Genomic DNA, 26,561 nt, shown 5'->3' on the forward strand with positions numbered 1-26,561 from the left:
CGATTTTGTTCAGATACTGCGTGGAGAGCCCTTGAAACAGCAGAAGATACATCGCTGCTCCAGACCTAGGGAATTATTCATAATTATGCCAGTCATAGTAACCTACTTTGGGAGAAAAATGAAACAAGGACAAATGCAAATTAAAAATACATCGAGGTACCATTTCTCACCTATCATACAGGCACAATTTTAAAAAAGACTGACCATGTACCCTGTTGGAGAAACTGTGGGGAAACAGGCACTCTGCTACACTGTTTGTGGGAGTGTTAAGTTGCACAATGTCTACAGAGCGGAAGTTGTCAATATTTATGAAAACTACATATGCCTTTAATCTCTGACTCCTTTCTCTCTCAAATAAATAAATCTTTAAAAATATAATAAAACACAGTATCTTAGAATCAATGGAAATTAGAGTTAGATGAAGAATCCAGATAACTCAAAAGTATTAGAATAAGCACCAAATGTTCCTAAGCTGTCAGGGGAAGGGCTCTCCTGAAGCTTATGATAAATAATACATAAAGGTATATGTAGGGGCACCTCGGTGTCTCAGTCTGTTAAGGGGAAGACTCGGTGTCAGCTCAGGTCCTGATCTCAGGGTCATGAGATAGAGCCTCCTGGCAGACTCCACATTCAAGGGAAGTCTGCTTCCCCTCTCTCTCTCTCCCTCTGCCCCTCCTCCATGTGCACACACACTCTCTTCCTGAAACAAATAACTAAACATTATTTTAAAAAGGTATAGGTAGGGGTGCCTGGGTGGCTCAGTGGGTTGAAGCCTCTGCCTTCGGCCTGGGTCATGATCTCAGGGTCCTGGGATTGAGCCCCGCGTCAGGCTCTCTGCTCAGCTCCCTTCCTCTCTCTCTGCCTACTTGTGATGTCTCTCTGTCAAATAAATAAATAAAATATTTTTTCAAAAAAAGGTATAGGTATATTAGGGGTAATGAGATTATTGTTTAATTGTTACAGAGTTTCTGCTTGGGGTGGTAAAAAGGTTCTGAAGTTGATAGTGGGGAGAGTTGCTTAACATTGTGAATGTACTTAGTGCTATGTAACTGTGTGCTTAAAAATGGTTATAATGAGGCCACCTGGATGGCTCAGTCATTGGAGCATGTGACTCTGGGTCTCAGGGTTGTGAGGTCAAGGCCCATGTTGGGTGGAGAGATTACTTTACATTTTTTTTTAAATTAAAATAAATAAAAGGGGCACCTGGGTGATGCAGTCAGTTTAATATCTGACTCTTGATTTCCACTCAGGTCATGATCTCAGGGTTGTGGGATTGACCCCAAGACTCTCTCCCCCTCCCCGATGTGCTCCCTCTCTCTCCTCTGTCTCTCTCTCTTTCTCAATTAAATAAATAAATATTTAATACAAAATAAAGTCTTAAAAATAAAACATTTCTTTCTTAAAAATAAAATTAAACACTTTTGTATCCAAGTAACACACTGTGTTAAATATTTGAAATGGGTATCTCAGGCAGCCTATAAATCAGTACTGAGGAAGTGAGAAACTCAAGAAATAATGAGCACTTGATTCACATACATGTCAAAAAATATGAAAAATTGCTCAACCTAATTGTAAAAAAAAAAAAATCAGTCTATTTTCCACCTATCCTTTAGTCAAAGCAAATAATGAATAGTATCTGAATGTATCAGTCAGGTTTGTGTGTAGATGTAACAAAACCAGCAAATGAAGCTCAAACAAAGAGGGGGTTTTCCTCTCATAATAAGCCTGGAGGTAGGCGGTCCAGAGCAGCTATTCTGGTTTTGCATTGCCATAAGGAACCGAAGTTCTTTTTATCTTTCTTCTTAGCTATCCTTAACATGTGGTCTTGAGCCTCTTGCATTTTTCTAGTGGCTTCAAACAGCTGTTCCATCTCCTACAATGAGTTCTAGGCAAGAGGATGTTAAGTTTACTCCCTTTAACAACCTTTCTGGTTCAGCCCCTTAGCTACTTCTATTTACATCTCTTTTGCAGAATTACACCACCTGACCACTCTTATGTAATTTTTTAAGCAGGGCATTTTTGTTTTTTACTCCAAACAGAATTGTATAGTGAATATTAGCTAGATTACTAGCAATCTCTACTGAACCAGTGTTGCTTGGAATGAACACTATGGTGTCAAAATCATAATGAAAAGAACTATGATCTTTTTATTAATAGTTTATTTGTAGTGATTTGTAGTTTTAAATTCAAATAAAGCATTTCCAATTTGACTTCCTTTCTCTCTCTCACTCTCTCTTCTTTCTTTCTCTCTTTCTCTCCTTCTTTCTTTCTTAGCTCCATACCCAGTATGGAGCCCAACACAGGGCTGGAACTCACAGCCCTGGGATCAAGACTTAAGCTGAGATCAAGAGTCTGGTGCTTAACGAACTGAACCACCCAGGTTCCCCTGACTCTGTCATTTTAATTTCATCATTACTAATGGAGATTCTGACACAGAATTCTCTTTGTCAAATTCAATAGTACTAACTTCACCTTCCAATTATCAGAAAGTTTTTAAACTAGAAGTAAAGGTGTTTGTTTATTTTTTGAGAAGTATGGTGGTATAGAAGAATCTTTTTTAGAACAATACAATGTATAATTTTAAATGCAGCATATAACTTTCTGAATACATTACAAAATTTAAATGATTCATATCTCATATAATTTAATGACACAAAGCCATTTACATCAAGAAAAATTATCAACATTTATATATTTTAAAAGAACCTAGTCAGTTGTGTAAGAACAAAATCTAACATGTAATTTTAAGGCATGTAGGATCTGCTGAAGTCAGTGGTTTTAAAATTCTTTGACCAAAGGCACCTGGGTGGGTCAGATAGTCAAGCGTTTGCCTTTGGCTCAGGTCATGATCCCAGGGTCCTGGGATCCAGCCCCAAAACCTAGGATTGAGCCCCACAACTTGGGATCAAGCCCCGCATGCTGGGATCCAGCCCCCCACATCAGGCTCTCTGCTCAGCAGGCAGCCTGCTTCTCTCTCTCCCTCTACTGTTGCTCCTGTTTTGTCCTTCACTTGGTTTTACAAGTCACTTGATATCAAGATGTCTTCCAACCTCATTTCCCACCACATGACCTACTTCTCTTGATAAAGTAGCTTTGCAGACCATTCACACGTGTTCTCTACCAAAACAAACAAACAAAAACAGCACCAAAAAAACCTCCTTGCAACTTTCCCTCTTTTTCCTTCAACTTCAAGATTTTGCCTGGGAAGAAGTTTCAAAAGTCAGTTCAAATCCCACCTTCGAAAACTTTCTGCAACTATTGCCCAAAGGCATAAGGCATGCTGTCCTATTGGATAGGCACTTGCAAAATATTTCTTCATAACCTGAAAAGGTAGGCCTTACGGAGCCCTTTTAGTAGATGAGGAATCTGAGTCGGGGGAGATTTGGTGATTGCCCAAGGACACAGTTACAAAGTTGGCAAAGCCAGGATCAGGCGGCTTGCCTACTGCCTTCTCACTGCGTTGAGCTACAATAGTGTGTGCCTTCTATAGAGTCAGTAGGGCTGTTTAGCACCTGATCTACAAGGGACTCGGCAGTTTATTAGCAGTTGCTCAAGAGACATTTGAGCAAATCATTAGAATTCAGTAAGCTCTGCAGAAAATGCAGCAAAGAACACTGGGGCTGGAGGGGACACAGACTGTTATACAGAAATATCATGAAAGAGGGGGACCTGGGAGGGCTCAGTCGGCCAAGGGACTTGGGCTGGAGTCATGATCTCAGGGTTCTGGCATCCAGCCAGGTTCAGGCTTCCCACCGCCCCCCTCCCGAGGCAGGGTTGAGGGGAGATGGTCGGCTTCTTCCTCTGCCACAACCTCCACTCTCAGGTGCTCTCTCTCTCTCTCCAATAAATAAAACCTAAAAAAAAAAAAAAAAAAAAAAAAAAAAAAGGAAAGAAAGAAAGAAGGGGAGGCTTCGAGATGTTAGGGTCCACTGCTAGTTAGTGGCAGAGATAAGGCTAGAAAGAATTCATTTATACACCAAATAAATAATATTATTGAGGGTTTGCTACGGCAGAGCGCTAGACTCTGGGGAGACAATGTTGCCAGTTCCTCCCCAGAGCGCTGAAATAATACTGCAGGAGACTAAGGTGGGTCTAAGTTCCCAGAGAAAAGGCTGTGAAGGAACGACCAGAGATATTAGGCGGGACTCCAAGTAGGAAAGGAAGATAGAGAAGGGAGGCGGGGGACAGAGCCCTCCTCCGCGCCCTCCCCCGGGGCCGTTTATCCGCCGAGCCACACGGGGGCGCTGCACCCTTCCTCGCGTCCCGAGCCCTGGCGGCGCCTCCTGCTCGCCAGTTCCTGGCGGAAATGCCCGGGCGATGACGGAAACCCAGAGGGAGGGGAGAGAAAGAGCGAGAGAAGGGGCGAGAGAGCCGGGAGAGGCCGGCAGGCGGGAGGCGGCGGCGGCGGCGGCGAGTGGTTAGCGTCCGGCAGGTGCTGCGTCGAAGTCCCGCGCCGCACTCCCGCCAACCTCCCCGCGCCCTTCACCCACTCCCGGAGCGCGCAGCCGGGCGGGCGAGGGTCTCCTCGAGGCCGCGCGCCGGGAGCTGCCTGCTGGCCTTGGGCGGGGCGAGGGGCCCGCAGCCGCGCTCCCCCGCTCCCTCCTCTCCCGCTGGGAGCTGGCGGCCGCGGCGGCGGCGGGAGAGGGGAGCGGCGCCCGGGGCGGGGGTGGGAAGGGGCGGGGAGGGGGGAGGGAGGCGGCAGGCAAGGGGATCGGGCCGCCATGGACGACAAGGCGTTCACCAAGGAGCTGGACCAGTGGGTCGAGCAGCTGAACGAGTGTAAACAGCTTAACGAGAATCAAGTGCGGACGCTGTGCGAAAAGGTGAGAGAAAAGAGGAGAAATGCGGGAGCGCCAGGCCGGGTGGGGGCGGCCCCGGCGGCCCGGCCCCTCCCCTCCCCTCCCCTCCCGGGCCTGTCCGCGCTGTGTCCGGCGTAGCCGCTCCCGGGCCCCGCGGGGCTGTGTCTCCGTGCTGGGACGCCCACCTGGGCGGCGGGACGGGCCGTTCCAGGACCGGACTCGGGAGCTGGCCGCCCCGGGCCCCTCTGCCTCCCCTCCGGACGCACCCTGCGGCCCCCTCCGGAAGCTCACTTCACTGGCCCAAGGGACCGGTGTAGACGGGAGGGGAGACGTGGCGCCGGGAATCCACGCCCTAGATTTTATTGGGGTCACCGACGCTCTCCTGGGGCTTACTGACCCTGACATTTCGCACGAGGACTGGCGATCTCGGCGCTTTAGAATGCCGGCAAATTAATATAATGCAGTCTCTTGTTTGGAGATGCACCGAAAGTTAACCTGGTGTTAGTGTTAATGAACTTGTTAATAGATGTTTTCTCAGGTGGATCGGGCCCTTGAAAAGCCACTAACTTGGAATGTGTCAAGCGTTTGTTTTTAGAGAGGTGGGTGTAATGGCAGACTGGTTTTTAAATAGGGGTTGGCTTTGGTTTACACCGACGGTAACTAGTCTTCGCACTGACTCTTGGAAGCATATGCGGATCGTCGAAAACGAGACGGTGTGTCTTAAGTTTGATAACAGTGATTACTTGAAATGATACCTGGGGTACGTGGTTTTGGTGCAGGATGGCTCGCTTCAGAAACTTTTTTCCTATTTCTATTATATGGGAAGTGTTTTTGAGGTTTTGGGGGTTGTGGTGTTCTTTTCTACACGAAAGAGTAATACGGTATGCAGGTGGTTAACTGCTCACAGACGTTCTGGATTGGGTGATCTTGGACTGCTTTCTGAATTCTGTATCCATTGTTTTCTTAACCGCTCGAATTATTTCACTCTTCCTCTTTCAAGTCCAGAATTTTTCTCGTACAGTTTTTATAATCTGGACCACATAATTTTCACACATTTTTTTTTTGTAGAGAGGTGCTGTATGAGAGAGTAACAAAGTGATTTATTCTTAAGGTTGGGTTTGCTTGTATTTTTAAGACTTTCTTGGTAGTTTGTGTTTGGAAGTCATAATGCCTCAGAAATGCATTGGAGGAGGAAATAATAGGGCACTTATAAGATTTTACAATTTAGGGATGAAGAATAATAGCTAATATTAAGATAGGATAGTGTTTTTTAACAAGTGTAATGTTACCTAAGATCTTTATATATTAAATAACACTTTGTTAACACGGGAAAATTTCTTAAATAGAACTGCCAAGCCAATAGTGGGGTTTTTTTTTCTTTCTGAAACAAACGTTACTTGTAGCTTCAAGTTGATGGTTTTCTTGTTTGATAACCTGTAATTTCATGAGTCTTAAAATTTACATTTTAAATTGCTTTCTCAAGGTCTACTGTCAACATTAAGTTTTAAAGTACCTAGTTTTGAAATTAGTTGAACCTGTTAACCCTGCTATGAAAGTTAGATGTAGGCTTGAAGTTTCGGACAAAGTTGGTGTTGAATCAGTTTTTCCCTTTGACTCTCTAATAATTTTAAGATACATTCCTATGACTGCTACTCAGTCATACTTAAAACTTTTTTTGTTTGTTTTTATGGATTTTTTATTAATTTAATCTCTACACCTAACGTGGGGTTCAAACTCATAACCCTGTGATCAAGAGTGAGATGGCGGCTCTGACTGAGCCAGTCCGGTGCCCCTCCGTCACACTTAAATCTTGAGGAAGCTTTCTGTAGTTGTCAGGAGAGATTATTTGTACTTCAGCTCTTACATAAATTGGACTACCAATCACTAGGACTTTATAGGTCTGTATTTAAGCTTGTTGTGTTCCTCACTTTAAAAAAAAATTTTTTTTGTACTTATCTACTAAAATGGAATTTTATTTTATTTTTATTTTTTTTAAGATTTATTTATTTGAGAGAGCACGGGATTGGGGTGGGGGAGACTCAGTGCAGAACCCCATGCAGGGCTCCATCCCACCACCCCGAGATCACGACCTAAGCCATGCCAAGTCGGATATTTAATCAAGTGACCACGCAGGCGCTCCTAAACATGAATTTTTAAGTGAAAAATCCCCAGTCATTTATGTTGGCCTCCACCCCTTGTTGCCAGTGGAATGGAGAAGCATAGTATTCCTTTTTCGCTACCCTTTTGAGCAGAGCTTAGTTTTACAACTGTCTTCTAGTTGCTGTGGCATTTCTTGGTGGCATATATAGTCTATCTTCCTACTTTAGCCTTTGGTTCCATTTTACAAGACCAGTGCTCTAACCCCTGAGCTATGGAGCCTGGTTCCATTTTATATCCCTATCCCTAACATTATTTTTCCTGACAAGTGTAATGTTTACATATTTTAAACTCCGGTCGTCTGCTCTCTGAATTCAAACCCTGGCTTCACCCAGTCTCTTTGCACCTGATTTCTTTTTTGTAAGACAAGTGTAATTATTTGCCTATCTTAGCCTAGGATGCTTGTGAATTTTAAAATAATACCTGTGTAAAGTACCCCTAAGCAATAAGCTATTTTAGGAAAAGCCAAATAAAAATAGCCATTTTATTTTGTTTTGAATCTGTCATCTCATTTTCTTTTGGGGAAAGATGCAAAATAAATAGGTGTGTTGACATGACTTCTCTATGGAGAATGTACTTCAAAAGAGGTTTTATGTATAGAGGTTGTAGAACCCTGAAAAATACAGTTGCAGTATTTCGTGTGGTCCCTGTTACCTGGAGCACAAAGTACTAGGATTAGTAGCGATTTTGTGAAGTAACTTTAAACTCTTTGCCTTCTCTCCTTAATGCTTCCTCTCTCTTTCCAGAAAATGAGGACTGGCAGGCATATAGAAAGAATGTAAAAGAAAAATAAAATGTTAAACCTAGTTAAATCCTTTTTTTTGTTTAATTCTTTGTGACTGGATTGGTTGTTTTTTTTGTTTTGTTTTTAATAACATGATTTTTTGGAGTCTCTTGAAAATATTACTCTATAGGAAGTTCTATTATATGGTGGTGATTTTTCCTCTCAAAATTAAATTCCTGTTCTAAATTGGGTTGCTTAAAAACTGAGGGAGTCAGCTGAAATTGAGACCAAAGTGGTACTGATAAAAGCCCTATTTTAAGGTAGTGGCAAAACTAAGATCCATTCTAATGCCAAATGGCGAAGAACTACAAAAAATATGGGTATGGATGGTCTGTCCTTTGAGGTTAATTTCTGTGCAGAAAAAAATTGTTAACATAAAATAGTAAGACACGTCTTCTGAGAGAACTAGCTCCTAAATTAAGGCAGTCCTGGGGCGCCTGCGTGGCTCAGTGGGTTAAAGCCTCTGCCTTCGGCTCAGGTCATGGTCCCAGGGTCCTGGGATCGAGCCCCTCAGCAGGGAGCCTGCTTTCTCCCCCCCCCCCCTCTCTCTGCCTGCCTCTCTGCTTACTTGTGATCTCTGTCTGTCAAAAGAAAATAAAATAAAATCTTAAAAAAAAATTAAGGCAGTCCTGCTTTTGAAGCTAATTGCAAATTTGACTTATGTGTATGGAGAAACTGTTTCTGTGATTCATTTCGGAACAGCAGTGTGTACAGTAATTTTAAAAAGATAGTGTGCCTGGAGAGCCAGTCTGGCGCTGTTCAGGACATTGTGTGACTAGAACTATATTTAACTCTTGGTAGCATTGCAACAAGAGAAACTTTTTAGGTTCTTTTACCTGATAAACTTTATTTTTATTGAAGAACCTGGGTAATGATACTGTTAAGTAGATAGGAAATTTAGCCTGTTTGTGTACATGCAGATCTTTAGTCTGATGATTATAAAGTACCTACTTAGAAAAATTCTGAGCCTTTTGTAGGAATATAAATACATAAATAATATGTAAGACTAATGGATAGTTTTCTGGATTGTGGCTTCAGCCTTGAGATAGAAAGATCATTAGGATATTAGTTACCTCATTAATGTGAAATAGCTGGCTTAAATTCCTGAATGCCTGAAACCATCTTAATGAAGATTAGAGTCTAGTAAAAATGATTTTGTGTATAGGAAAAATCTCTTGGATTACTGTTTTCTTTGATAGGTTGTAGCTAAAAATTAGGGTCTTAATAGGCAGAAAGCCTAACTAGTACTAGAAAATGAACTAGATAGTTCATTTTAATTTCCCTTGAGCTTTGGTGGTCTATCTGACAGAGTCTAAAATGTCATGATTTAGAAAGTAGTTGCTTCCTTTCTTACTGTAACACAAATGACCTGATTACAATGGAATATGAGGTTAAAACCCAATTCTGCTGACTGAAGCAATTGTTTTCCACGTGTATCTAAGCCAGCCTCTTAGCAGACAGGTAAAGAAACTGAAGCAAACTAGACTAGCATGAACTGTTAATGACAAGAGCAGACCTTTAAAATTAAATCAGTTCATTTCTCAACTTTATATATGATGTGTGAAACAGTATCTGTAGGAAGATAAAAAGAAGAGTCTACATTATATACTTTTTTTTCCCCACATGGAGTAGTTTTTTGGTAGCATTTGTCTTCTAATTTGAAGACCTGCGGAAATTTTTTCTTCACCATCTTTTCTTCAGAATATATACTGTGAGAGACCTACTGAGTGAAATCCTTCTTTGGTAAAAGGAAACCAAATACCAGACTTTGAAGATAAAATTAGGGCCAAAACAATCACTGTGTTTTAGACTATATACCCTGTATCTGTTTACGGAACTTAGTCTAAGAAGTATGGCATTAAAATCATAGACATCTAAAATCATAGTCAATGGATTATCTATTGTGTATGAGAATTTGAGTTTACTTTAGATTAAGTAGGAAATTTGAGTTATTTTGAACTGATTTCCTTATAATAATTCTTCATGTAAATGTAAGTTAAATGTAAACCTGATCTTGGTTCTTTAACTTGCATAAAGAAATATTTTCTTTCGCAGTATTCCTTTACTAATGATTAAATCTTGTCTCTACTTTCTATAACATTACTTTTCAAATCTCAATTTCTTTAATAATCATATTAAGCTAGGAAATGGGGAAGCTCAAGCTTAGAATTGGTTTGCTGTCTCTTGTAGTCTGGGACAGTCACTGTGCTTTGCAAACTGCCATTTGATTGAAATAACTTTTGCACAAAAGAATTAAATGGTAATCTTGAGTGCAAGCTGAGATAACTAACTTGTACTGTGATAGCACTATGATATAGTACAATGGAAGTATGTAATATTCCATTGAAGATCTGCTAAATAATGTTTTATATAAGGACAGTCATCTTATTTTGAGAATGGGATGGGAAGGTGAGACTGTCTTGACCAATTCAGTCTTTTTTTTTTTTTTTTTTTAATATTCTATTTCTTTATATTTAGAAATAAAGAGAGCATGGGGACAGGGGGCAGAAGGAGAAAGAGAATCGCAAACTTCTTGCTGGTTGTGGACCTCCATGTGGGGCTTGATCTCATCATCCTAGGACCTCCACGTGGGGCTTGATCTCATCATCCTAGGACCTCCACGTGGGGCTTGATCTCATCATCCTAAGATCATGACAAGAAAAGAAACCAAGAGTTGGATGCTCAACCGAGCCACCCAGGCGCCCCTCACTCATGCAGTCTTTAAAGATTTTATTTATTTATTTGACGGACAGAGGTCACAAGTAGGCAGAGAGGCCGGCAGAGAGAGAGGAGGAAGCAGGCTCCCTACGGAGCAGAGAGCCCGATGTGGGGCTCAGTGCCAGGACTCTGGGATCATGACCCAAGCCGAAGGCAGAGGCTTTAACCCACTGAGCCACCCAGGCGCCCCAGCATGTGATTTTTTTTTTTTAATGTGCCAAGATAGTGTGTAGGCTATCCTTTAATTTTGCTCTTTCCATTTCATAGAGAGGAAAGTAGTTACAAAGTTTCTTCAACCTTTGATAGATTTCCCATGTGATATTTATTCCTGAATAAGGAGAATTGGCTCAGTGTGGTCTTGCCTTTGCTTTGGTAGCAAGAGAGGCACTTGCTCTGTGGGAAATGAGGGGAAAAAAAAGAAAAGAGTGACCGAATAAATGCTGTCATTGTGTTTTTGCACCATAAATTCAGCGAATTTTAGTTGTATTCCTGTGTGCCAGATGCTGTTCAAAGTGCCAGAAATTCAGCTGTGAACAGAAGAGGAGTCAGATGATAAACAGACTTAATAGAGTGCCAGACAGTAATTCTTGGTAGGAAGAAAAAGCAGAGGATAGGGGAGAGTGATGGGCTTGAGCTTAGGAAGCTCTTTTAATAGAGTGGTCAGGGAAAGTGTTGCAAATTACTCATAAAGGTGGTTTGCTTTTGTGATCTGAAAGGGTATTGCAGGAATTAGAAGGCACAGTTCCCAGGACTGCTCTCAGTTGTGACACCAATTGCATGTTCAGTGGGTTTCAAAACTGCTCTCCCAAGTTCAGTAATCCACAGGAAGCCCACACAGAACTCACTGAAAGCTGTTATACTCGTGATTGTAGGGAAAGAATAACAAATTAAAATCAGCCAAGGGGAGAGACATGTAGGGCAGAGTTTAGGAGGGCCTGATACCTTCAATCTCTAGTTCCTTCAGAGGCAGAACAGACACTGGTCACCCAAAGCTCTCATCATAAATCACCTTGTTAGACTGTCCAGTGGTCAAAGCCCTCTGGCAAAGATACTCACATGAAGCAGGACTTTTTGGGGCCTGGCAGTCACCTCCCAGTAGGCAAGAGCAGATGCCAGACCACTCTGTGGGTAAGGTTCTTAACTGCACAAATTTTTACTCCGTAACAAATTTTAGGTGACAAGACAGTTAATAAATAAGTGAAAAATAATGCCAAAATAAATGAAGAAAACATTGGGTAGATTTATCAGAATCATAGTGTGTAGGATATGAGAATATTTTCCTGCTAATTAAGTTGTGTATTCTTTGTTGTAATTTCATAACATTTTCTTGATTCTGTAAACTCTTTGAAAATGCAGAAAGTTAGCCATTTAATGTTTAAAATACTCTTTCCCTTTTAAAAAAATTCTACTGGATATTTTAGCATTTTTGTGTAGTCAAAATGTTCCAACTTTTCCTTAAGCTTTGTGTGTGCATAAACATCACTTGGAAAGGAAATAAAAAGTTCAGGTTCCTGGGGCGCCTGGGTGGCTCAGTGGGTTAAAGCCTCTGCCTTCAGCTCAGGTCATGATCTCAGGGTCCTGGGATCGAGCCCTGCATCGGGCTCTCTGCTCAGCGGGGAGCCTGCTTCCTGCCTCTCTCAGCCTGCCTGCCTCTCTGCCTACTTGTGAGCTCTGTCAAATAAATAAATAAAAATCTTTTAAAAAGAAAAAGTTCAGGTTCCTTAATTCCACCCCAGAGACTGATTAAGGCTTTGCAGGTTCAGAAATCTACATTTTTAAAGATATCACAAGTCTTGTTATCTAGAAATTCCAGACTGCATTTTGAGAAATGCTACTTTGAGGAATATTCTAAGATTCTGATTTACCTTTTTTCTTAAGTTTGGATCAGCTTCCAACATCAGATTTCTCCTTTGTGCTTTCAGTGTTATAAAATGTCTCTAAGAATTTCTTTACTGAGATTTTTGCCAGTGTCACTTCTTCTGGGATATGTTCATTCTTTTCCCTGCAACCACTTTTCCTCGTGTATCTCAATAAATTTCCATATTTATTTATGTCACTTAGTCTGTGTATTTCCTGGCTGCGGATCTAGAGTCTCTCCAAGGGCAGCAGTATCCACATCCCACAGTCAGCCATTTCTTCTATATATTTGTTACTTGAATTTCATTTCCAGTTTTACCACTTTTCCTTTTCTTTGCTGCAGTTTCATCATTGTTGACCAAATCCCTCTTTTGAGTATCCATTTTTGTAAAACGTCACATGAGTTTATTGCTAAAAGGTAAGGGGGCAACACAGCTATAACACTTTGCTGTCTGGGTATAAACTAATAACAAATGTGCTATGACCCATCCCTAAAAGATTTTGAAAGAAATTATTTCAGGGGTGCCTGAATTGTTAAGTGTCTTCCTTTGGCCCAGGGCATGATCCCGGGGTCCTGGGATGGAGCCCCACATCAGGCTCCCTGCTTGGCAGGAAGCCTGCTTCTCCCTCTTCCACTTCCCCTGCTTGTGTTCCCTTCTTGCTGTGTCTCTGACAAACAAATATGTAAAATCTTTAAAAAAAAATTGATTGGCTATTGATCATGATGCCGCATCTTTTGTTTATGTAGTGATATGTATGTCAGCAAATTTTTTAATTACAGTAAATATACTGTGGTGACTTAAATTTGAACCATGTTGTTGGGGACCCAGTTTAACTAAACCTTGGTGACTGAAATTCGTGCATATGGAAACTAAGACCAAGTGAGAACTGTCTATGTTAAAGAGAAATGATTGGGTAAGATTCAAATCCACTAAATAATTTTGTTCTAACTCCATTGGGCTACAACAGTATTTCACACATTTTCATCACCCTGGGAAAGAAACTCTGCCTATTAGCAGTCAGTCTCCATTCTCCCCTCCCTCATTCCTTGGCAACCACTAATCTGCTTTCTTTATAGATTTGGCTATTCTAGACATTTTATATAAATGAAATCACTCAATATATAGTCTTTCTTCTCTGGCTTCTTTCACTTGGCATAAAATGTTAATATTCTTCTATGTTGTAGCATGTATCAGTACTTCATTCCTTTTTATGGCTGAGTAAAATTCCATTATATGGATATAGCTCTGTGATTGTTTTTATAATTAAGTTACTGCCATCTGGATTTTTTTTTGAAGTTTAAAATTAATTTTTCAGATTTAAAAAGTAATATACTTTAAGGGGCCCCTGGGTGGCTCAGTGGGTTAAAGCATCTTTCTTCTGCTCAGGTCATGATCCCAGGGTCGTGGGATCGAGCCCTGCATCGGCTCTCTGCTCAGCAGGGAACCTGCTTCCTCCTCTCTCTCTGCCTGCCTCTCTGCCTACTTGTGATTTCTGTCTGTCAAATAAAGATAAAATCTTTTAAAAAATTTGAACATTTATAAATGTAGGGGCAAGAACACAAATGCTCTTCAGTATTGCACCCACCTTCCCCATCCACAGCCCTCCTACCACAGAGACAAACCGTTTTTTCACTCCTTGTTCCTGATGTGCAAAAAACATGTGTTGGGGAACGGGGTATTTTTGGTATATTCTTTTTATTAAAATGGGATCATTGGTATAACATTCTAAAACTTTTCCTTGAGTAATAGATTTTGACTTACGTGCATGCATGTACCTCGTTTTTTTTTTTTTCTTTCAACAGAGTATGATTTATTCTTATGTATGTTTCCAGGCTTGAAATTGCTTTGCACACAGACACTTGACTGTTGCTGAACTGAAAGGAAAGGTTTACTTCCTTACATTAAAAAAAAAAAAAAAAAGGCAGCTGTCCATTTATTATTTATGGAAGAACCTTGTAACTGTATGGCTAAAGTAAAAAACACAAGAAATAGCAAATGTTGGCAAGTATGTAGAGAATAAGGAAACTTTGTGCACCATTGGTGAGAATGTAAATTGATGCAACCTGTGTGGAAAACTGTGGTGAGTTTTGAGTTTCCTCAAAAATTAAAATAGAATTATCCTGTGATCCGGTAATTCACTACTGAGTATTTACCCAAAAACAAACAAACACAAATTAAACAAGATCTGTGCACCCTTTTATTTATTGTAGCATTATTAAAAGGGAAGCAGCTGCAGTGGCCAGTTACAGATGAATGGATAAAGAAGATGTGGTACATACATAGTGGGATATTACTCAGCCATTAAAAAGAAAGAAATCTTGCCATTTGCAATAACATGAATGGCCCTAGAAGGTATAATGCTGAGTGAAATAGAGAAAACAAATACCATATGATTTCACTTACAAGTGGAATTTCAAAAGCAAGACAAATGAACAAAGAAAAAAATGAGATGAAAAACCAGACTCTTAAATACAGAGAACAAAGTGGTGGTTACTCAAGGGCTGGGGGGACGTGGGGGCAGGATGAAATAGATAAAGGGGATTACGAATACCTTAAACACAGATGTAGAGAATTGTTGAGTCATTCTGTTGTACACGTGAAACTAAGATAGTGCATGTTAACTGTACTTGAATTTTAAAAATTTTAAAAAAGATCAAATGTCATTTATGGAAGCACCTTTAACTATAGGAAGAAAGGTACCCTACTTATATTAACTTAGGTCTGTAGGATTTTTAACTTCATTTAATCTTACTTGTTTCACAGATCAGTCTGTTCTGTGGCTTTCCTCAGATGAATTTACCTGTAATGTTTTTTTTTATTTTTTAAAAAATACCTATAAAATATTTTAGATACTTTATATTTAGAGCCGATTATTTATGTATATATAGAGGGGAAAGAAAATTTGTGTACTGACTCCGGCAAAACCAAATTCAGTTGCTTTTCATTATTATGGCTCTGGCAATGGACACCAGCACAAAAATAGAACGTCACCTGTTAAAAGAAATCTTAGTACATTTACATATTCTGCGTTCCTAAAACATGGGTAGAAGGGAATATAGTTCGTTTTTCCTATTTTATGTGAATGTCATTCCCAAATTGTTGTTTTCTCAGTTCTCTTCCTAAGATAGCTTTGGTTCATAGCAGCAAGAAAGAATATGTCTTAAATGGATGAGGAAGGCAACAAATTTGAATGGATACATAATACAGCATTGCGTGCAACAGTAACAGCCTCCTGCCACGCATTTACCATCCCCACAGTCATTCACTGTACAGGTTTAAACTTGGTCTTATATCCTAGAGATAATTAAAGTTTCAGTGCTAAGTAACATTAAAAATTACTCATGGCCATTACATATAGGATCACAAGGTGTACAGAAAAGGGTTGACATAGCAGTCCTGAGACCACTATCTGTAGAAAGGCCTCATTTCAAGGTCACCCTTGGACAGTGTCTGGGAAACTTGAATTTGGGGAAGGTTCCCACCATCCACTCTTAAGAATGACTCAGTGTGCCTAAACTGCTACACAAACGGTATGATTTCTGCTGAGTACATGCTTTCCTCTGGTAAATACTAGGCAGAGAGTACCTATGTTACCGGCTCCCAATTACAATTCCTGAGCACTGAGTCTCTAATGAGTAGACTTTTCCATGGTAGACAGCATTTCACACTCTGGTCAGAACTCATTGCTGAAGGCATTTAGTGTACTCTGAGGTGCCCCCCCACCCTACCCAGGGGAGAGGACTCTTGGAAGCTTGCCCCTGATATACTCAGGACTTTGCTTCCCTGTGCCTTTTCCTTTTGCTGATATTACTTTGTATCCTTATGTTGTAAAAATTAATAACCATAAGTATGATTCTGTATTGAGTTCTGTTGGTCTTTGCAAATCACCACCAAACCTGGGGATGTTTTAGGGGGCCTCTGACACACAAAGGGTTTCACATTAAGAATTTTAAATATTAGATTAACTGTATACTTCTGCCATCCTAACACATAATCTCCTTGAAGACAAGCCAAAGTGATCTTAAAATAATATGAGCACTTGGTGAGCTAGGAATATGAAGAAAGGGTGTGAGTTAAAAATCAAAGGTTTCAAAACAACAGGGGATCTGTACAGTAGAGATAGAAATTTGGGGGGTGGGGTGGATATCGCAATGCCTGAGAACTACTTTCTTCACTACTATGTAGTTAGAAGCCCAGAGAGTATTACTGTGAGACATATACGTGTTCTATATCCTGTTTTTTTGTTTTGTTTTGTTTTTAAGATTTTATTTATTTATTTATTTGACAGAGAGAGAGACACAGTGAGAGAGGGAACACAAGCAGTGAGACTGGGAGAGGGAGAAGCAGGCTTCCCACTGAGCAGGGAGCCCAATGCGGGGCTCAATCCCAGGACCCTGGGATCATGACCTGACCCAAAGGCAGATGCTTAACCGACTGTACCACCCAGGCGCCCCTCTATATCCTGTTTTAACCCATCCATGTGGTTTTGTAAAATCTGTGCTGGTTTAAGATAATCATATATCCTTAAAAGAAAAATTGAATTGGAGAATATATGTATTTTGGTGCTTTTCATTTTTATATTTAAAGTAAATGATAAGGATTTCATATGAAGCAGAATTTCTATTTAGAGTTGGAACCGTCAGCTGAGTGTTGATTTAAAAAATAATAATAGAGGGCGCCTGGGTGGCTCAGTGGGTTAAGCCGCTGCCTTCGGCTCAGGTCATGATCTCAGGGTCCTGGGATCGAGTCCCGCATCGGGCTCTCTGCTCAGCAGGGAGCCTGCTTCCTCCTCTCTCTGCCTGCCTCTCTGCTTACTTGTAATTTCTCTCTGTCAAATAAATAAATAAAATCTTTAAAAAAAATAAATAAATAAAATAAAATAAAATAAAAAATAATAATAGTAATAAATAGACAACATTAACTCCAATTGAACCTTCCACTGATTTGTACTATTCAGTAGATTTTTTTTCCTGACCAAACTGGGAAGCTATCTTATGGATTAAACTTGGTCAGCTTTGCGCAGTGGCAATATCATAGCCAATGAGGTTTATCTGAGGTGCGATTATTGCTAACTGAAAAGTTGTTTCATTTGTGATTTTAAACATTTTTGAGCTATTTATCAGACTCTGTATTAGATAACTAATAATTTAAAATTTCCTTCAGGTGTAATGGGAATTCCACTTGCAGTGAGTCTACCCACATTCTAGTCACATGCCAGTGATGCATTAGGGCAGCAGGGAGCACGTCTCAGCTGGTTAGTGAAATGTAACACGAGTTGCTGAGTGAGACTTCTGGGAAAGTTTTAGAAGATGGATAGACTAGGCTAGCATGTACTCTTTGGTCTTTTGTGCTTTCTGCCTTCTTGCTGAAATAGGGTACCAGAAACAGTGACTAGAGATGCACCACCCTCTTGTGACTATGAGTTGGCAATTCAGTTTATTGAGAGTCAAAAGAAGGTAGGTGGAAAGATGGAAGTAGTGCTGCCCTATTGGTCCTTGAGAAGATGCACCAAGGGATGCCTACCTCCAGGCTTCTCAGAGCCTTCAGTTTGTCTGCTCTGCCTTCCCCAGTGAAAAGGATAGTTTTAGTAATATAATGTTAAGTAAAATAACGTATTTGCCACACAGCTAAATATCAACCCTTAAAGAATTTCAGTTTGGAAAAGAATAGCTATTTCCAGATTATATTGTGGAAGTAAGACTGCGTACTTTTTTAAAGTTTTTTTATTTGAGTAATCTACACCCACCATTGGGCTCAGACTCACAACCCCAAAGATCAAGTTACATGCTCCTCCATCTGAGCCAGCCAGGCACCCCAGTACTGCCTGTTCTAGAATTACAGACCAATATATACCTTGTCTACATGTAAGAAAGTAAAAAGTATGTAAGTCTTAAGGTTACACAGTTAGATTTGAACCGGGGGAGAGTCCCTATTTCCTGGAAGATTTCTGTACATGTAATCTCATTCTAATGAAACCGTTGGCAAAGAGAAGTAAAAACATGAGCTACATTATTCGTAACTCTTGGAAAGGTCTACCAGGCTAATTTAAGCAGAAACAGAAGAATATTTGGTACCCTAGAATCAGAAGGGAAGCTGGAGAACCCAGGTTGGAAATTACACGGAAATTAAAGCACATGGAGTCAAAATCACACCTTAGAAAGGTTTTAGAATGCTATAGAGAACAACTCTTTTAGAATAGAACTTGTCATTGTCCCTACTGCGTAGAGTCACTTCAAATGAAAAGTCTGGGCTAGGTGCACCCAACTGACATAGATGAATCTGGAGATAAAGACTTCGTGATTTCTACAACATGTATGCGAACCTTCGTTGTGATTTGTTTTACATATTCTAACATCAGTACCTTGGATTACTGTAATAGGACACTAATAGTCACTGAAAACAAGTTGATGTGAATAGGATACATGGCTTTGTAGCAGTGTGAACCTGCTTACCCTTTACATGATCTCTGTTATCTTACATGTAGGTTAAACAGAACAGAGGCATTAACATAGAATTTCTTAAGCTTTTTAGTCTCCTGACCCCTTTATACTCTTAAAATTTAAGGACTGAAAAAGCTTTTCTTTATGCAGGATGTATTATTGATACTTATTATATTGGCAATTAAAATTTCAAAAGAATAAAGTTTCTTCAGTCTCAATATTACAACTCTTGGAACTATTAAAACCATCAGTATTATAAATATCTCCTTACCCAGACTTAAAAATAACTTTTTGATGTTATAATACAGGAAAATACAACTTTTTTAAAGGATTTATTTATTTGAGAGAGAGAGCACAGAGGGAGAAGCAGACTCCCCGCTGAACAGAGAGCCCTATGTGGGGCTCCATCCTAGGACCCTGAAGTCATGACCTGAGCAGAATGCAGACGCTTAACTGACTGAGCCACCCAGGTGCCCAGAAAATAAAACTTTAAATTACATTTGAAGTCAGTTAGTATAAAAATAATTACAGGCCATCTTCATTTAACAATTGAAACAAAGATGGCTAATTTAGAGCTTTATATTCCCAAATACTCACATAGTTTCTTAGAGTTTCTCAAAAATGTGTCTTCACTATTAACATTGACTGCCAGTTAGTGATATTTATAGACATACTATATTCTAGAGATATCTTTAGATAATAGATGTCAGTATGTTTCTGTTATCTTGTGCACTCTAAATATTTTCCCAGGATTCTCCTTTGTCTCTTTTTGTATAGAGAATTTTTTTTAAGATTTTATTTATTTATTTGTCAGAGAGAGAGCACAAGTAGGCAGAGTGGCAGGCAGAGGTAGAGAGAGAACCAGGCTACCTGCTAAGGAGCCCAATGCCGGATTCGATCCCAGGGACTCTGGGATCATGATCTGAGCCGAAGGCAGCTGCTTAACTGACTGAGCCATCTAGGCATCCCAGAATTTTTTTTTTTTCTTTAAAGATTTTATTATTCATTTGAGAGACAGCATGAGCAGGGAGGAGAGGGAGAAGCAGGATCCAGGGAGCCTGACCCGGGGCTAGATCTTAGGATCCCAGGATCATGACCTGAGCCAAATGCAGGCACTTAACCAACAGAGCCACCCAGGCGCTCCCAGAAATTTTTATTTTGTTTGGTTGAGCCTGTCTAAGCTAGCCTGTTAATGCTAGAGAGTTTAGCTGTTCCTCTCTTTATCTCTGGTGCCCGGCCTACAATAGACACTTTGCAAATGTTTGCTGCATGTACACATAAACATAACATTCGGGAATATTTTGATGTGTCAGGTGATTGCTGTGTATGTATGGTGTATATCAAAGTGAATGGTTTATCAGCCTGATGAATGCTGTCCCATACAGGGTACTATATGTTAGATAAATTTTACTTTGTTTTTGGTAACGTTTCCTTTAATAGATTTTTACATATGATTAGCTTGTTAAAGTCTTAATGTTCTGACTTAAGGATTCTCTTTAAACTCTATCTGCAAAATTTTGGTTACTCACTCTTGTTTAACTTGAAAAACAAATTACTTGTTGCTTGCTAAGTAAATGACAGTGATTTTCTCATTTTAAGCCTGTTGCCATTGACTTTTTTTTCCAGCTGATAGTTCCATTGCAGTAGGTTATGTTGCTTTTGAGAAACTTCTGCTGATTATTTTCTCAATCTTCAGCTATTTTACTAGGATCCTGTTGACTTTGGGATTTGGTTTTCGTAAACTCCTTAAGGACTTTCTTCTTTACCCTCGATGCATTTGTGGTTTCACTGGCCTTGGCTGACTTTGCTATAAGTATTTTGCCCCATGACTTAAACCAGCTATTTGGAGAACATAACCTACTTAAAAATTAGAGCACCTTCTTAGAGTGGAGCTCCTAGACAGTTTTCCTTATCTAACAGGTGATCATGTAGTAGTTTTATGACTTGGTTTTTCATTTATATATCAAATGCTCTTTATATCAGATATCTGCATTAGGTTTCATACATATAAAAGAAAACCTAAAGTAAGGGCTTAACCAAAGTAGCAGTTTTTATATTTTTCTTAATGTATAGGCAGATCCAGAAATAAGCACTCCAGGGGTGATACGGTAGCTCTACAAAGTTGCTAGGAAATCAGACACTTGTGTTATTTTTCTGTGGTTGCTGCAACAAATTCCTACAAACTGGCTGCCTTAAAATAGCAGAAGTCTATTTTTCTCACAGCTGTGGAGGCCAGAAGTCCAAGATCAAGGTGTCAGCAGGGCCACACACCCTCTGGAAACTTGGAGACAATCTGTCCCTTGCCTCTTAAGCTTCTTGCGGCTGCTGGCATTCCATAGCCACATCACTTCATTCTATCTCTGTCTTCCTGTGTGTGTGTGTGTGTGTGTCTGTCTGTCTGTCTGTCTGTCTCTCTCAAAACTCCCTCTGCCTCATTTAGGGCCTGTCAGGATAATGTAGGATGAGCTGTTCATGTCAGAATCCTTAATCCCATCTTTTTCATGTAAGGTTATATTCACAGGTTTTGGTGATTAGGATGTGACTATATCTTTGTGGGTGTTTTTTTCAGTCTGCCACATCTTCCAGCACTCTGTTCTGCTGTTGCTAGGGAGCAGTTCTTGTTCTTAGGGTCTCACGTGGCTTCTGGAGTTGCAGCCGTCGTCACATAAACATTCCAGGAAACAGAATGGAGAGTGTTGAAGGGCATGTCCCCTCCTTAAGGAAACTTTCTGGTTGCTACGTAACACTCCTTACGTCTCACTGACCAGAACTTAAGTCTCATGGCCATTTGTAGCTGCATGAGAGGCTGGTGCTAGGGGCTGACTATTTGTGTCCTCCCAGAATTTATATATGAAGCCTAATTACCACTGTGGTGGTATCTGGAGGTGGGGCCTTTGAGAGGTAGTTTGGTAAAGCTCGCATGAGTGGGATTGGTGCCCTTATCAGAAGAGACACTAAAGAGATGATGTCTCTCACACACTACTGTGTGAGGTGCAGAGGCATGCTTCTGAAAACAGGGTAAGGGTCCTCACCAGGAATCGAGTCGGCTGGCACTTTGATTTTGGACTTCACAACCTTCAGAACTGTGAGGGAGCAATTTCGGTTTTTCTGTTGTTGAAAGCCACCTAGTCTATGATACTTGTTATTGCCGCCCGAACTAAGGCAGCTGGAAAGTGTAGTCTTTGAGCTGGCTTGGCTACAGTTAGATTAATTACAGAGAACAAAGAGAAGAGTAGATATTGAGGTTAGGCAGTCTTTGCCTCAGATCACTTTACATTGTGTTAGCTACTGTCAGTTGCTTTCCAGAGAAGATGTATAAATGTGCATGCTCACCAGAGGATTTGAGAATAGCCTTGCTTTTAAAAAAAAGGGGGGGGGGGGGTAACAATGGGTAAATGTCATTTTTGCCAATCTCGTGAATGGAAAGGAAGCATATTTTTGTAGGCCTTGTCCTTTAATCACCACCTAATGCATCAGGTTACTCCAGATGTGGTCTGGCCAACAGCAAGGAAAATGGATAATTACCTGTTGTTTTTTTCTGACTACTAATAATGATAAGAACAACAAACAGAAAAAAGTTAAAGGACAGGAAATAATGAGTAACTGAAAAGAGGCAGAGCAGGGCTGTGATCACTGAGTGACACAGTGAGGTACTATTCCTCAGTACATCCAAGCCATGTGGGTGAGCCAGCAAAGCCCAGAGGATTTTCTTTGATATCCCAGTATACTCTGAATGGAGACAGTTAAAGTGGGACTTTGAACTCGTTTCTCTTTTGTCTGAGAAGTGGTGGAAATGGCTATTGGAAAGGAATAGGGAATGATAGGGACAAAATTGAATGCATCAAGGCTGCCCAAACTAAGACAACACGTTGATTGGGGAACATGTCCAGGGTCTCAGAGTATTCCCCTCTGGGAATGGAGTGAACCATAAAAGTCCTCAAAAGTGAATAGGCATTCTAGACTCCACACTCCCCCTTGTGAGCCCTCTCACCCGCTCCCTTGTCTACAAAGAGAATTGAAATAAACTATCTTGACTTTAAACCTGTGGTTCATTGACAGAAAACAAACCAGTCTCACATGTGGTAGAGTGGGAGTTAATAAATGCTGCACACAATGGAAACAGTCAACAAAACCAAAAGAACTGACAGAATGGGAAAAGATATTTGCAAATGACGTATCAGATAAAGGGCTAGTATCCAAAATCTATAATGAACTTATCAAAATCAACACCCAAAAGAACAAATAATCCAATCAAGAACTGGGCAGCAGATAAGAACAGACATTTCTGCAAAGAAGACATTCAAATGTCCAACAGACACAAAAAAGTGTTCAACACCACTCAGCATCAGGGAAATACAAATCAAAACCACAGTGAGATACCACTTCACACCAGTCAGAACAGTTAAAATTAACAAGTCAGGAAAGGACAGATGTTGGCGAGGATGTGGAGAAAGGGGAACCCTCCTTCACTGTTGGTGGGAATGCAAGCTGGTGCAGCCACTCTGGAAACAGCATGGAGGTTCCTCAAAAAGTGGAAAATAGAGCTGCCCTACAACCCAGCAATCACACTACTGGGTATTTACCCTAAAGATACAAATGTAGTGGTTCAGAAGGGCATGTGCACCTGAATGTTTATAGCAGCAGTGTCCACAATAGCCAAACTATGGAAAGAACCCAGATGTCCATCAACCCATGAATGGACAAAGAATACAGTGGAATACTATGCAGCCATCAAAAAATTGAAATCTTGCCATTTGCAATGACGTGGATGGAACTAGAGGGTATTATGCTAAGCAAAATAAGTCAGTCAGAGAAAAAAGAGTTATCATATGATCTCTCTGCTATGAGGAATTTGAGAAGCATGGCAGGGGTCATGGGGGATAGGGAGGGAAAAAATGAAACAAGATGGAACCAGGGAGGAAGACAAACCATAAGAGACACTTAATCTCACGAAACAAACGGAGGATTGCTGAGGGGAAGATGGGAGGGATAGGGTAGCTGGGTGATGGACATTGGGGAGGGTATGTGCTATGGTGAGTGCTGTGAATTGTGTAAGTCTGATGATTCACAGACCTACACCCCTGAAGTGAATAATACATTATATGTTAATAATAAATAAAAAATAAATGCCACACAGTGTGTTGGAGTAAGTTAGAAGGCTTAGACTGATAGCTCAGCAACAAAGTGAGAACAGCATGGCAAGCAAGTAACAGCAAGTGAGGGAGAAACAAAGCTTGGGAAATAGACAACCCAAAATTAAAACAAGTCTTACCCTGAGGAACAGAAAGAAATTACGCAGATGTGCCCACGTTATAAAACAACTCACTGCGATGTGAATTAAATAAAAGATTAAAAACAAAAGCATAGCACAAGCTGAATATTTAGGAAACAAGTTGAAGGCAAAACTAGTAGTAATAACAAGAAAAGCAGCATAGATGTAACAACGAAAAAATCTAACTGCCTCCAGAAAGTTAACAGTCACAGGGAATGCAGGTGACAACAAAAAAGAAAGAGTGCCGGGGCACCTGGGTGGCTCAGTGGGTTAAGCCTCTGCCTTCGGCTCAGGTCATGATCTCAGGATCCTGGGATCGAGCCCCACATCGGGCTCTCTGCTCAGCAGTGAGCCTGCTTCCTCCTCTCTCTGCCTGCCTCTCTGCCTGCTTATGATCTCTCCCTCTCTCTCTCTCTCTGTCAAATAAATAAATAAATGATTAAAAAAAAAAAAAAAAAAAAAGAAAGAGTGCCTGTTTGGCTCAGCCAGTTAAGCATCTGATTTTGGCTCAGGTCATGAGCTCAGGATTGTAAGATTGAGACCCACATAGGGCTTCATGCTGAGTGTGGAGCCTACTTAAGATTCTATCTCTCCTCCTCCCCCTGCTCCACCTTCATCACTCTCTAAACATATTTTTAAAATTTTCTTTTTAAATTTTAAGTTCTAGATTAACATACTCTGTTATATTAGTTTCAGGTGTACAATATAGTGATTCAGTCCTCCATACATGACCTGGTACTGATCACAAATGTGCTGCTTAATCCCCATCACTTTAAAATGTCCCCCACCTTAAGAAATTATGAGACTTGTAGATCAGAGGAGTTTGATCTTACTAAGTTTCAGGAAATCTTGATCTTAGACTTCTAGAACTGTGAGAAATAAATCTCTGTTGTTCCTAAACTGCCCCAATCTATGGCATTTTTGTTATAGCAGACCAGACTATTTATGACATTAGTAACTATAAGATTTATAAAGGGAAAAAACAAAAGTGTCATTCTACAGTATGTATGAAAAATCCAAGAGACTCTATAAACTAAAGTTTTAAGTATTCCAAATTATAAGAGTATTAAGTAAAAATCTGGCATAGGAGGTATTTTTTAAATCCCAGCATAGTATCAAATATAAATTACTTTGGATTATATCTGACAGTAGCAACAGCAAGTAGGTACTATTAGACAATTATGAAATTGAATAATAAGGGAGACCTAAATAATGGGCAATTCCGTTTTCATCAGTGAAAAAAAACAGTATTCTAAAGATGACTACAAATATATGTAAATTCAATGCAATTTGAGTCAAAAATCTAATAGGTGGCTCAATGGGTTAATAAGCCTCTGCCTTCAGCTCAGGTCATTGTCTCAAGATCCTGAGATCGAGCCCGGCATTGGGCTGTCTGCTCATCCCCTTTCTCTCTGCCTGCTTGTGATCTTTCTGTCAAATTAATAAATAAAGTATTTTTTTTTAATCTAAACAAAGTTTTAATAGGCCTTGACAGAATAGTTTTAAAATTCATATGGCAGGCTTAATGAAGGGATCAAAAATAGATAATTTTGAATAAAAGAAATAAGGAAAGTAGCTTCAGTTCCCTGTTAACATGATATCTCATCGTAATTAAATCAGACTTTTATTGATGCATGGGCAGTAGACCAGTGAGAAGGGAATCTGAGGCAAGGATTAAGATGCTGACACTTTATTCAGGGACTGTGCAAGCCCTAATAGATAAGGGGAAGGGGGAAAAAAATCAGGCAAGAAAGTGGAGCTTCTGCCAAAGCAGACAAATACCTCAGAGAAGTTCATAAAAGGAAAAAAAACAGGTTGGCAGTTTATTTCCTTGTTGCCCTCATTCTCTCTCTCCTTCGGGTCAAGGTGCACTCCACGAGATGACTCCTGCATGTCTCCAGATTGTGCATCCTTCCTTCAGCCCCAGCTCAAGAAGCCAGATGCCCCCATCCCACCATGTGGCATTCCATCCACATCCGGAAGGAGAGGAGCAGCGGGGCGTAGTGAGGCCCAGGCAGCTCCACCACCACTGCTTAGACTCTAGCCAGGCAGGGCGCCGTCAGCGGTGACCGCAGTGCAGTTCAGAGGACAGGCAGCGTCTTCAGAAAAAGAATTATAAGGGAATCTAAGAGGGTGTACAGGGTTGTTTCAGTGCAGGTAAGAAATCAGGAAATAGAACGCTGGTCTTTACAAAAGGAGGCGCTGTATAAATAATAATGCTGAGCCTGCTGACTAGCCATTAGGAAAAATCAAGTCAAAAATGGATCACAGGGTGCCTGCCAGCTCAGTCAGAAGAGTGTGGGACTCTTGGTCTTGGAGTTGTAGATTTTGAGCCCCACATTGGGTGTAGATTACTTAAAATCTTAAAAAAAAAAACCCTACATTATGTCATATAACAAATTCTAGCTGAATTAAAGACATGAAGTGTGAAAAAACTCGGATAAAAGTGCAAAAATGCCTTTTTTGACCTCTGTGGAGAACAAGTTTTTTAAAGATTTTATTTCTTTGAGACAGAAGCAGGCTGTACACAAG

General features: G+C 40.4%; 1 protein-coding gene and 1 pseudogene across 1 annotated transcript in view; both read left to right on the top strand.

The window, feature by feature from the left end:
* The first annotated feature begins 4,338 nt into the window (after positions 1-4,338).
* The window catches only part of PPP2CB (protein phosphatase 2 catalytic subunit beta), a 37,068-nt gene continuing 14,845 nt past the window's right edge, over positions 4,339-26,561 (top strand). Inside the window, exon 1 of the mRNA XM_059156219.1 lies at positions 4,339-4,823. Within this exon, the coding sequence (XP_059012202.1) occupies positions 4,722-4,823 (102 nt within the window). The 5' untranslated portion in view covers positions 4,339-4,721. The remainder of the gene's footprint in view (positions 4,824-26,561) is intronic.
* LOC131820706 (U4 spliceosomal RNA) lies at positions 17,329-17,443 on the top strand (annotated as a pseudogene).

Source organism: Mustela lutreola, chromosome 18 (genome assembly GCF_030435805.1).
Source record: "Mustela lutreola isolate mMusLut2 chromosome 18, mMusLut2.pri, whole genome shotgun sequence".
Taxonomy (NCBI): Eukaryota; Metazoa; Chordata; class Mammalia; order Carnivora; family Mustelidae; genus Mustela; species Mustela lutreola.